The sequence below is a fragment of the Quercus lobata genome, chromosome 7 (genome assembly GCF_001633185.2).
Source record: "Quercus lobata isolate SW786 chromosome 7, ValleyOak3.0 Primary Assembly, whole genome shotgun sequence".
Classification (NCBI taxonomy): Eukaryota; Viridiplantae; Streptophyta; class Magnoliopsida; order Fagales; family Fagaceae; genus Quercus; species Quercus lobata.
This window is the reverse complement of record NC_044910.1, coordinates 38,265,525-38,277,963: the sequence shown is the minus strand read 5'-3', so window position 1 is coordinate 38,277,963 and position 12,439 is coordinate 38,265,525. Positions and strand designations below refer to the sequence as shown.

Here is a 12,439-nt window from a genome sequence, read left to right as displayed (position 1 = left end):
ATATATTTTTATTTTATGTAGAAAAATTTATATGTCAAAATATTAAAAGAGAAATTAAAGGTATTGGAAAATAAGTCTTGCCCTTAAAACAAAATGATAAATTATTATAAGTTGTTATAGATAAGAAAAAATAATAATTTATAAGGATTTAAATTAGAATGAATAATGATTTACTAATTTTTTTTAAATGTTGTCAAAATTATAATAATGAATTGTGTTAACCGTATCTTAAGGTGTATGTTAATAGTAACTTTTGACTTTTTTATACAATTTTTAATTTTTTTATAATTTTATGTCATATTTTTCATTGTAAGGTCAACTTTGTAAAGAAAAAAAATATTAAAATAATCAAAATAACTAATTTATGGTCATTTTCATTTATTTTTTTAATTTTTTTTATTAACTACCCACCATTGTACATCCTTAAAAAGCACGGGTGCTGGTTAACATTTGCCAATAATAATTACTATTCTTTTTTTAATTTGCAATATGGGACCCATCAATGGAAAAACTAAAGCCCAAAGCATAGGCCGCGTCAGCAACGATAGTGACCCGTGGGTCCCACACCGAAAATATTTTTCTTTAATTCTCAAATCCGCGACTCTCCGCCACATCAGTTTCACTCTCTCTCTCACACAAAAACACAATCTCTCTCTAGAAACTCTCTCTCAGTGTGTGTGAAAGACTCTTTGATATCCAAATCAACAATGGAATCTACCAGCTACCGTCACCGGCGGTCACCGTCGAGCGATCGATTTCTCACTGTGTTCTCTTTCTCTCCACCGTCGTCCGCCGGCGTAGGCGGTGGAGACGAGCTCAACGAAGCTGAAGTGTTTTGGACCAATGACTTCACGGACGACGATCACTACGATCACGATCGTCCTCGTTTAACTAAAAAGTTACAGAAATCAACGAGCTCGGGAATCCTCGCGGCGTTGCCGGAAACCGATAACCGGTCCCGGAACTTCCGAGACGGACCGGTTCTGTGCCGGAAGCCATCAATCTCCGCGATTCCGAGGCCGCCGGAGAGAGAGCTCTCTCAGGCTCTGAACTGCAACAGGAAGTTCCAGAACGAGCAGAACCAGAGCCCGCAGCTTCACCGGCAGTCGGCTCCGATGAAGGTTCCGGTGCTGTCGAAGGCGATGGCGGTGAAGAATCGGAACTGGATGATTGCCGATGACGTGGCGGCGGACGATTTGGACGAGGACGAGATGTTGCCGCCGCACGAGATTGTGGCGCGAGGCTCCGGAGTGTCGCCGAAGACAACGTTTTCGGTTCTTGAAGGAGTTGGTAGAACTCTCAAAGGGAGGGATCTACGCCAGGTCAGAAATGCCATCTGGCGCAAAACTGGTTTTCTTGATTAACTCTTTTTTTTCTCTCTCTCTCTCTCTCTACGAGTTTATGTTTTGTTACGGTGTTACCACAGTTTTTATGGGTGGGAATTTTTTTTTTTATATGTGGAAAAAGGAAAGCACATGGTGGTGTTGGTACTATCTACAAGGACTTTTTGAGTATATGTCATATAATATATATAGATTTTGGACAAGGAAGACTATTATATATCAAGAAATTAAAGTTATATAAATGTATAAGAAGGGAAGTCTTGTTAGTTTTTATGGTTATTTTTCTTCTGTACAATCCTCTAATTGGGCAATTTAACAATGGGTATGAGTCATGGAGGCATGTTTATTGTGTTGGCTTTATTATGTTGAAAAACACTTCAACAATTGTGGGGTTTTGATTAGATTAACATGTGCGTTTAGATAATTTATTATTCGGGGTAGTTAAAATTTAACCGCGAAGGGTTTTGTAGTTCGGTGACAATTTAAAATTCAGCAGCGAAGAGATTTGTAATTAAAACTTACTAGCGAAGAGCATTAGTATCTGTTATTGTGCGCGAGAACTTATTGTAAAAAAATTACAACAAAAAAACGAAAAGCAAATAAGCTTGAATGTTCTTGGTGGATGGGGTATAGCTTTTTTAAAAGCTCAATGAATTAAGCTAACTTTACTATTTCATAAAGGGGTGAAGATATTGATGCTGCGTGTGCCACAAAAAAAGGCTTTTGAGTTCTTTTTATGTCGGTGTTTGTTAGAAGAAAAACGCAAAAGTGAATTGAAGTCAGTTTTTTTTTTTTTTTTTTGGTGGTAGAATGGTAAGTTTTAGAAGCCTTGGAACAATTTTGATGATGCCGATGGTAACTGCAAAATTGTGCGCTTAATTTGTGAAAGTTAGGTGGAGATATAAGGAAATGCTGTTGTGTTGTGTCTTGATTGTGCTTCTGTCTTATTTTTCTTTCACGTATTTTTTTTTTTTTGGCTTATGGCCTGTCAGCGTCAAATAAGAAGATTTGTGGAACTTTAAACTGAACTTTGGTACCGTATACGCGTAGCCTTATCCATACGTGACAAAAGAAATCGTGATTGTCCCAAACTAAAGCAAGGACTTTTGATTATGATACTATTATTAGTCCATTAGTGGATTTGGTTAGGGTGCAATTACCCCATCTTTACTCACAAATGTTTTTCTACAACTTTTACTTTTTGACGTTTACTTTTTTTTTTTTTTCACTTTACTTATTTAGGTTGAGATTGAAAGGTGTTTTTTAACTCTCAATCTTGGTCATTAAAAGCTATTGCATCAGGTGAGATAGTAGGGCAAAGACCATATGGTAATAGATGAGACCAAAAGAATAGCTTCAATACTTTTTGCTAAATAAAGGGCTTAATTTCTTGATGATAAACCCTTCTTCCTTCCTTTTTTTTTAGTTTTTATACAAACTTTAACAACATGATCCATAAATATTGTTTAATTTTCTCTTTTATAAAGAGAATCATGATTGGAATCTCTCTCTTCATTTATTGTAAAAATTGAATTTAAAAAAAGAAAAAGAAAAATATGGAGTAACTTAAACTCACTTGACCTTGGTTATTTACAAATTTTTAAGGTCCCTTTAATTGGAAGAGTGGAAAAGTGGGAGAATAGTAAATGGTGAGAGGATGGAAAAGTGGGAGGATGGAAAAGTGGGAGGATGGAAAAGTGGGAGGATAAACTCTTTTTTGTTTGGTTGGGAGTGGAAAAATTGAAGGATGAAAAAAGTGAATTTATATAAATTTGTCTATATATTCTTATTAAAAAAATGATGCCTAATTAAAACCCAAAAAGTGATAAACAACTAAAAAAATCAATCACCTAAATTTATTAAAAAATAAAAATCATATCCATAAAAAAAATCACATCTAAACAAAAAAAAAAAAAAATACTAACAAGCCTGCCCAGTAAATCAAAAGAAAAAGAAAAAAAGGAGGAGGCAGGCGACACCTGCCCAGTAAAAAAAGAAGGTAGGTAACGTAAGGAAAAAAACTGTGAAGAAAAAGCAATGCGGGGGAAAGTGCAGTTGTAAATGGGTATTTTCGTCTAAAAATGATACTCAATTTTTTTTTTTAGTTTTATCTCTATTTTAAAAAGAAAACTTTTTGGTGGGTCGGGGAAGAAAATACTTAGGTCTTATTATTTATTTTTCATCCTCTTTACTCAACTAAACACATTTTAAAGAAGTTTTCATTCTCATTTTCTTTTCAAAGTTTTCTATTTACCTTATTTCTTTTTTTTCGGTAAACCATGATATAATATTAACTAAGAATTAAACAAGTCTATTACAAAACATGTTAGCATTATCAAGAGTTAACAAACACACCCTAAGTGTGATTGGTTAGAGGAGTGGAAATATGTAAAAGCCTAATAAGAGTAAACAACATTGGATTGTTTACCAAAAGAATAGCATTGGGTCATTTTTTAACACACCCCTTGAGGTATTGTAATTGACCGAATTGACCCAAATGTTAATTTTCTATTTATTATGAGTGCTTAATTCCTCTTTCACTGCTCACTGCTGATCCGATCGTGCTACATTTTGTCACCAGAGTGCTTCTTGGGGCTAGTCAAGATGACTTGGCTGGTGCTCACGGGTTCCTTAAGCTAAAAATGACTAGGTTTGTACTAATAGATTCCTTGAGGCTTTTGACAACTTTGTTGACACAGTGGCAACAAATACAAAAACCACAACCTCCTAGGCTTTGACGAGTTTTATATAGACAAACTAGGCTTTGATGCCACCCTAGGAAAAGGGAGAGGGTTAAAGAGAAGAAAAAAAAAAAAAAAAAAAAAAAAAAAAAAGAAAAAGAAAGGACTACGCTTTCATGAGCCTGACATTAACAATTTAGACTTTAATACCACCCTAATGTTATGTTTGGAAGTTAGGATAGTGGAAAGAAGAGTAAAGAAAAATGATTATCTTCTATTTTATTTGAATGTTTTTAAAATTAAGTAAGAGGGAGAAAAATATTTAGCCTTTTTCATAGTTTGTAATTTTGTTAAAATGGTAAGAATAAATTTGGTAATTCATTTAGTCAAGTATTTCTATACCCCACTCTCCTTCCAAATCTCTCAAATTTGAGAGAATTAAAAATGAGGGGTTAGAAGTAATTAGAATCCTCCCAAACCCCTCCAAATCCCTATCTCTCCTCCCTTAAAAAAACATCAAAATAAGGTAATTTAGCCTACTCTCCCTCCCTCTACTCTACTCCCCTCTACTTCCCATCCATCCAAACAAGCTATAAAAGAGGGGGAGAGCTAAATAGAAGAAAATTAGGATAAGGGAAGAGAAAGAGCAAAGAATTTAGCCATGGAGAGAGAGAGAGAGAGAGAGAGAGAGAGAGAGAGTAGAAAAATGAGAAAGAGAATAAGAAAAGAAAATATACTTTAAAATTAATTATTAGTTGAATTTACTAAATATGTAATAATATTAAGGGTGATAACTGATAGAAAAGTAATTGAAATGTCAAATTTAGTCAATTACAATAACACATAAGTACAAAATTAAATTGAAAATATAAAAGGTGTGTGTGAAAATGACCCAAACGTCAAGAGATCTTTTAGTAATTTTCCCAAGACTAAAAACATGTTGCCATTTCAACTCTATTATCCATTTTGTAGAACACTTGTAAAGAAAAATCTTAATATCTTTCTCTACCTTCTTATATTTTTTTGATCCTCTCAATTATTTTCTCATCCTCCTTACTAAAGAAAGAGAAACAAGATGTAGAGAAAAAATAAAAAAAATAAAAAAAAGGAATGAAGGGTATTTTAATATTTAGACTTTATTATCATATATTTTGTGTCTTGGCTCTCGACTCTCAAGTCACAATTATAATTTTCAATTTTTCCCAAATAAGAAAACGTAAAAGGTATGTTTCAATTTGTGTTATTATTATTATTTTGGCTAAATCCAATTTGTGTATATTAAACACACAAATCTATGGGAATATTACACTTTACACCTCTAAGTTATTTCCCCTTTTACTTTTACCCCTTAAACTATGGAAATGCATACTTTACCCTCTTAAATTATGAGTCGCATAACACACTTGCTCTACTAAACTATGAGAGTGCACACTTACCCCTTAAATTATTACTTGTATAACACTTTGCACCCCATTCCATGGGTAATAGTTTAGGAAAGTTTACATTCACATAGGAGTAAGCGTAAATAGGGCCATGGTTTAGGAGGGTAAATTGTGCATTCTCATAGTTTAAGGGGGTAAGTGTAGAATCGGGTATAGTTTAAGGAGGTAAAATGTGAATTCGTATAGTTTAGAGAATAAGTATAAAAAGGGTCATAATTTAAGATGGTAAAGTATAATTTTCCTTATATTTATGCAGTGCATATTCATAGTTGACAAAAAGATAACCCAAGAGCTTTCTAAATTTTACCTTTTTCTTCCTCAAATGATGAAATTCATAGTGAAAATATATAAAATAAAATAAAAAAAAAATTATTGTTGCCAACCTACATACATTTCACCTTAAACACATTTTAGTATGTTCATAATTGCGTGATTTAAGAATCTCCCTTTAAATCTCTCTTTAAAAAAGAAGTCAAAAGAGATGATTTCATGAAACTCCCTTTAAAACTCCCTTGAAATATCTCTTTGTGTAATGATTTCATGAAACTCCTTTAACTAGACTAAATTATAATCTAACCATAGTCCCCAACCAGTCAAGTTCTCTTTATACGAGAGGGATATTACATATAACTATGATACAAAGGGTGAGTTTGGTTCAGTTTTTTGAAACAGGGCTTTTTGAAAAAGTGGAGTTTTCCAAAAGTGCGGTATAAAACTGAACTTTTTGAAAAAACTGAGTATTTGGTAAAAGCTGTTGTAAGGACACGATTTGGTGACGAACCTAAACAGTATTGGGTTCGTACGTAAAAGGCCCAGACAATATGATTTGTAGAGCGTGGGTGTAAAGAGCTAGATTAACGGTGGTATCTACCTCCGAAATTTTCTTTCAAGCCCATACCATGTTTTCCTTCTCTTTTGTTGGTATAATCAACGTCTTTTCTTAAATCCCTAGTGTTACTCTCTCTCCCTCTCTTCTTCCTTCTTTCTCTTCAGTTTTATGTGTGTTCTCCTTTTTTTCTCGATCCCCTTCTCCATGTTCCTCTTTTAGTTTATATACTCCCCTGCGCGATCCATCTTCACCGAACACGTGTAGATTGTGCCCGGGGGATTTCTTTCTGTCCCATCTGGCGCCTCCTGGAACTTCCTATGGGCAGCTGTAAGGCTGCTTTCCTGCTGCTCAGGTATCACCTCCACATTAATGCGGCCAGAGAGTTGGTTGAGAGGTCATTAATGCGGAGGCAGCTATAGTTTTAGATATTTGTTGGCCTTATCTCTTTTATCTTTAGTCGGCTACTCTACCCCTTGAGATGACCTACTTCTGAGGTCTGATCGTGGTGATACCACGTCCTGATCGTCTTCGGACGCGATCGTCCTCGGACGCATACTGCCGAGGAGGATGGCGTCCTCCGACGGGTGCACGACCTCGGATGGGCCACTGGCCCAACAATCCTCAACCAATTCTGAATCCTATGGGCCTATCGACCGAATGATCCCCACAATAGCCCCTCAAAATCCTACTTTTCGACTCCTCAAGAGAAAAGGTGGGTTTTGACGTCATGAGCCTGCACCAATGCGCGTTTCGGGGCATGCCCCTGACGCTTCAGCGCCCCGATTTTGGCAGCATTAAATTTTGACAACTCCCTTGTCTCCCACGTTCGACGGTTAGATCCAAATCGAACGGTAGGGAGCTTCTCTTGTTCTGTGAGCGGGAATTTCGCCGCTCACAATCTTCACATGACTATAAAGGCGTTCCCAGATTAAACCTGTACCTTACCCTTAATGGTTACGCGGTTCCAAGGCCTATACACTGAACCTGCCTTCTTCCTGTCTTCACTGTTCTCCTGGCGACTACAAATAATCGTACGCTGTCCGAGGTCCTTCCTTTGAACCTGTAAGTCCTCTCGAAACTTTTACCATTTTTATTCAAAATCAAAAAGTTTTTTCTCTACTAAGTTTCTTTAGAAAAAAGAAAAAGAAAAATGGGGAAGCAGAGGAATCCCTTTCGGTGTCTCGTCGACTCCGAGGAGGGTATTAGAAACTTCCGCATGAAGTACAGTATCCCACCAATGGTAGGGATGAGGTATGCGGCCCAAGGGGAGTGGGTTGACGCCAGGCAAACTGGGGAAGTGGTTATCCCCATGATCGCCTTTATTGAAGGAGGGATGACCATCCCTATGGGTAGTATCACCAGGGGTTACCTTAATTTCTTTAGGCTATCCCCCACCCAATGCGCCCCCAATATGCTTAGGATTCTGGGAAGTATAGACGCTCTGAATCAGAGAATGGGTCTAGATCTATCCCATCACGACGTGAATTGGGTGTACAGCCTTCACCGCTTAGCTGACCAGGACTACTATCTCAAGTCGAGATATCCTGAAGTAAGGTTGATTCAGTGCCTTCCTACTTCAAATAAGCACCTAAAAGAAGATTTCCTCATTTTTTCTGGGGAATGGCATGATGGTCTATCTTGCCCGACTGTGGAGGGAACGCCAGGTGGGTGCGAAGTTATAGACCTATGCTACTTAGCTCATAATCACATTTTAATCACCTTTACTATTTTCGCGTCTCGCAACTTTTAACTTTAAAATCAACGGTCTTGCAGATAGACGCTACACAAAGCCCAATCTCAGATTGGTCAATAAAGCGAGCCTAGACAGATTATTGAGAGCTGAAATATACGTGAACGAGGCTGATGGTCAACTACGAGCAGCACATTTAATTCTCGGATATACCCCCCTTTCTTTTGGCTTTCAGGCGCCGAAGTGCGTGATTAGGGCACGCGATCCTCGGCTTCGCCGTATCAGTGTTGCCTACGAAGGATTCATTGTCCCCGAGGGTATTCCACTTCCCGAACACACACCTCTCACAGAACCTCTTTCCGTGGCCAGCGTCTCAGCGGGGCTTTCTTTACCCTCACCTTCCCTCAAGAAAAAGGGCACCAATAGGAGAAGGAAAAGGGAAAAAAGCAAGCAAACCGTTGTAACAGTATCGGAATCCACGGACGATTTTGAGATTTTCGATCAGCCCTCAAACCCCGAGGAAAGTTCTGACGAGATGGGGGTAAAAAGGATACCCCAAAAAAGCCTAATGGAGCTGATAGGAGGTCAACAGGGAAAGTCTACACCTGCCCAAACAGTACCATCCCAGGTTTCATCTCTTCCAGCCAGGTCTCCTCCTCCAGTCCCCCGCCACCCTCCTCAATCATCCTCGCAAACAGCACCGCCAAGCATTGCCGAGCCAGAGAAGCGCAGAGAGCAAAAAAGTAAGGGGGTGGCAGATGCGAGCAGATCCCGCCCCACTCGAGAGGAAGATGTCCAACGAGCGGCGAAACAGCAGAAAACCAGACAATCTTCTACGCGGGGCCAAGAGAAATCCGATTCCCCACATCCCGATTCACAAGCATGGCTGCCAGTTCCTATGCTCGGTGGGGAACCCCTGCGAAACGACGCCTCTGTAAGGGATTATAACGGCGGCATAGGGTGTCATGTGGCCTCGGCCATAGAGGAGGCCTTGTTGCTCCCAAAGGATATGGCCGAGCTAAAGAATGTGAGGAAGAATCAACTCATCCTTGACAATAAACGATATTTGGGCATGGTGGGAAGCTATCTTTTATACTGCTTCATTCTGTGACCGCTACTCACTAATGCGTACTTTTCATTAACTATAACACTAACTCACCCCCCCTTTTTATTTTTTACAGATCATCCAAAATACCTTCAAGCTAGATGAGATGCTTAATGCTTGTTCTAACCAGCTAGATGGTGAAAGGAAAAGAAGGGTAATGGCTGTTCAGACCTTGTCCAAATCTGAACAGGATCTAACCGTCGCAAGGAAAAGGCTACTGGTCGAGGAAGAAGCTCGCAAGAGTGCTGAATCGTCATCAGAAGGCTACCAGAAGCAGGCCGAGGAACAGGCCAAGCTTCTGCGCGAGGCGAATGCCGAGCTGAAGAAGACTCAGGAGCAAGTTCTTGTTTTTAAGAAGCATCTAGAAGAAACTCAGAGGTTAAGGGAGAGAGCTGAAAAGCTTAAAGAACAAGCCGAGAAAGCAAAAATTGAGTCTGAGAAGGCAAAGGATGAAGCCGAGCAGAGGGGCTACGAAATCGGGATAGCTGAAACTGAGAAAGCGTTAAGAGCCGAAGTTCCAGAGGTTTGCCGTATTTTCTGTGCGAGAACCTGGAGCGAGGCTCTTAACCGCGCTGGGGTTGAAGCCTCATCTGAACTACGTAAGCCAGAGAACGTATACTACCCCGAAGCGATACGCCCCTCCGCTCCTCAACCACACCAAGCTGATATTCCAGCCCCAGCCATTAACCCCGGCGAGGAGGTTTTACCTCGCACCTCCTCTCCAGGAGCTTCCCCAAGCAAATCCATCACTGCTTCGAAGACCTATACGGTCTCACAGGGTTTTCAACAAGAATTGGACTCTACAGTTCAATCGGCTGGGGGCATCATCAAAAAGTAAAAAGATAGAAACTGCTTTGTAATTTTAGTTTAGACACTTAATAGAGGACTTTCTTGCTTACTTTCTTATCATTCTAATGGTTCTAAGTTATCTTTACACTTACTTACTTTGTCGTCGTAATTTTGGATGGATTTATTTCAGACGCCTCTTTCATTGTACGCCAATCTTGCATTTGAAGCTCTCTCTTTCTGACTCCTTAACGAATGTTCATAAGGCATTACTTTTACTAGGATTATGATTTAGAAAAACTCATCACCACTTTTTCTGCCGTTTAATAATTCAATGCACAACTTAGCAGGTAAGTTTCTACCGAATTAGTGGTCTAAGAATTTGACATAACATAGTTTCTGTTTAGCAATTCAGTATGAATGACAGGATGTTAATTTCCACTAAGTTTGCGGTCCTGGGACCTGGCATAACTCGGTTTCTGTTTAACGATTAAGTATGAATGATAGGATGTTAATTTCCACTAAGTTTGCGATCCAAGGACCTGGCATAACTCAGTTTCTGTTTAACAATTCAATATGAATGATAGGATGTTAATTTCCACTAAGTTTGCGATCCAAGGACCTGGCATAACTCAGTTTCTGTTTAACAATTCAATATGAATGATAGGATGTTAATTTCCACTAAGTTTGCGATCCAAGGACCTGGCATAACTCAGTTTCTGTTTAACAAGTCAGTATGAATGATAGGATGTTAATTTCCACTAAGTCTGCGATCCGAGGACCCGGCATAACTCAGTTTCTGTTTAACAATTCAGTATGATAGGATGTTAATTTCCACTAAGTTTTGCGATCCAAGGACCTGGCATAACTCAGTTTCTATTTAACAATTCAGTATGATAGGATGTTAATTTCCACTAAGTTTTGCGATCCGAGGACCCGGCATAACTCAGTTTCTGTTTAACAATTCAGTATGATAGGATGTTAATTTCCACTAAGTCTGCGATCCGAGGACCTGGCATAACTCAGTTTCTGTTTAACAATTCAGTATGATATGACAGGATGCGGAAATCATAGAATGCATATTTGACGTAAGTTAAAAGAGAATATTTGAATTAAAACTTCTTTACTAATAATAATACCTTCTGAGATTATTTACATTCCAAGGATGGAGTACAGGTTTTTCGTCTAGATCCTCTAGATAATAAGCCCCTATTCCAGCTACAGAAGTAATTCGATACGGTCCCTCCCAATTGGGTCCCAGTTTTCCCCAGCTTGGATTCTTAGTGGCCCCCAGGACCTTTCTTAGCACCAGGTCGCCTATGGCTAATGGCCTCATCCTCACATTGCTATCGTAGCACTGCTTGAGTTTGTGCTGGTAGTAAGCTAGCCGAACCATCGCGCTTTCCCTCCGTTCTTCAATCAGGTCTAAACTTTTTTCCAACATCGCATCATTATTACTCGAAGAGAATGCACTGGTCTTTAATGTCGGGAATCCAGTTTCCAGCGGAATAACGGCCTCGGCTCCATAGGTCATGGAGAAAGGAGTTTCTCCCGTCGAACGCCTGGGCGTTGTCCGATACGTCCAAAGCACATGTGGGAGTTCCTCCACCCATCTTCCTTTCGCGTCGTCTAGTCTCTTCTTAAGCCCATGGACAATGACTTTGTTAACAGCTTCAGCCTGCCCATTGCCTTGCGGATAAGCTGGAGTGGAATATCTGTTTCTTATTCCCAGTTCTGAACAGTAATTCCTAAAGGCATTGCTATCGAACTGGAGCCCGTTGTCCGAAACAAGAGCTCTTGGGATTCCAAATCGCGTAACAATGTTCTTCCAGACAAACTTCTTCACATCTATGTCCCGGATGTTCGCCAAGGGTTCAGCCTCAACCCATTTGGTGAAGTAGTCTGTGCCGACCAGCAGGTACTTCTTGTTTCCTATAGCTTTAGGAAAAGGGCCGACGATGTCTAGCCCCCATTGTGCAAAGGGCCAAGGACTTGAGAGAGGGTTAAGAACTCCTCCAGGTTGGTGGATATTCGGAGCATATCTTTGACACTGATCGCACTTCTTAACGTACTCCTGCGCTTCTTTCTGCATATTCGGCCACCAATAACCTTGCGTCAGTGCTCGGGATGACAGGGATCTTCCTCCTGTGTGGCTTCCACAAATACCCTCATGCAATTCTTCCAGGATTAATTCTGCTGCCTCGGGAGACACGCAGAGCAAGTATGGCCCAGAGAAGGACCGTCTATATAGCTTTTTATCTTCGGATAACCAGTACCGAGGTGCACTCCTTCGTATTTTCTCAGCTTCTACCTTATCTTCGGGCAGCACATCACTGTCGAGAAATTTTAATATAGGGTCAATCCAGCACGGCGTCAAACTAGCTTGACGAACTTGGCAAATCTCCTTTTCTGGTGAAGTGGGAGTATGCAAGTCTTCCACGATAATTACCCGAGGGAAATTTCGTGCTGAGGAGGTGGCAAGGGTCGCTAAGGAGTCCGCGTGGGTATTCTCGCCTCGTGGAATATGTAATACGTCGAACGACTCGAACTCTGTTCGCATATG

At 39.6% G+C, this 12,439-nt stretch overlaps 1 protein-coding gene across 1 annotated transcript; it reads left to right on the top strand.

The window, feature by feature from the left end:
* The first annotated feature begins 598 nt into the window (after positions 1-598).
* Positions 599-1,622, top strand: LOC115953521. The gene has a single exon (XM_031071234.1). The coding sequence runs from the start codon at positions 708-710 to the stop codon at positions 1,362-1,364; it is 657 nt and encodes a 218-aa protein (XP_030927094.1). The 5' UTR covers positions 599-707; the 3' UTR covers positions 1,365-1,622.
* The last annotated feature ends 10,817 nt before the right edge of the window (positions 1,623-12,439 follow it).

Excerpts from the sequence above, each read along its gene's own strand:
- LOC115953521 (XM_031071234.1), top strand. The coding sequence starts at position 708 with ATGGAATCTACCAGCTACCGTCACCGGCGGTCACCGTCGAGCGATCGA.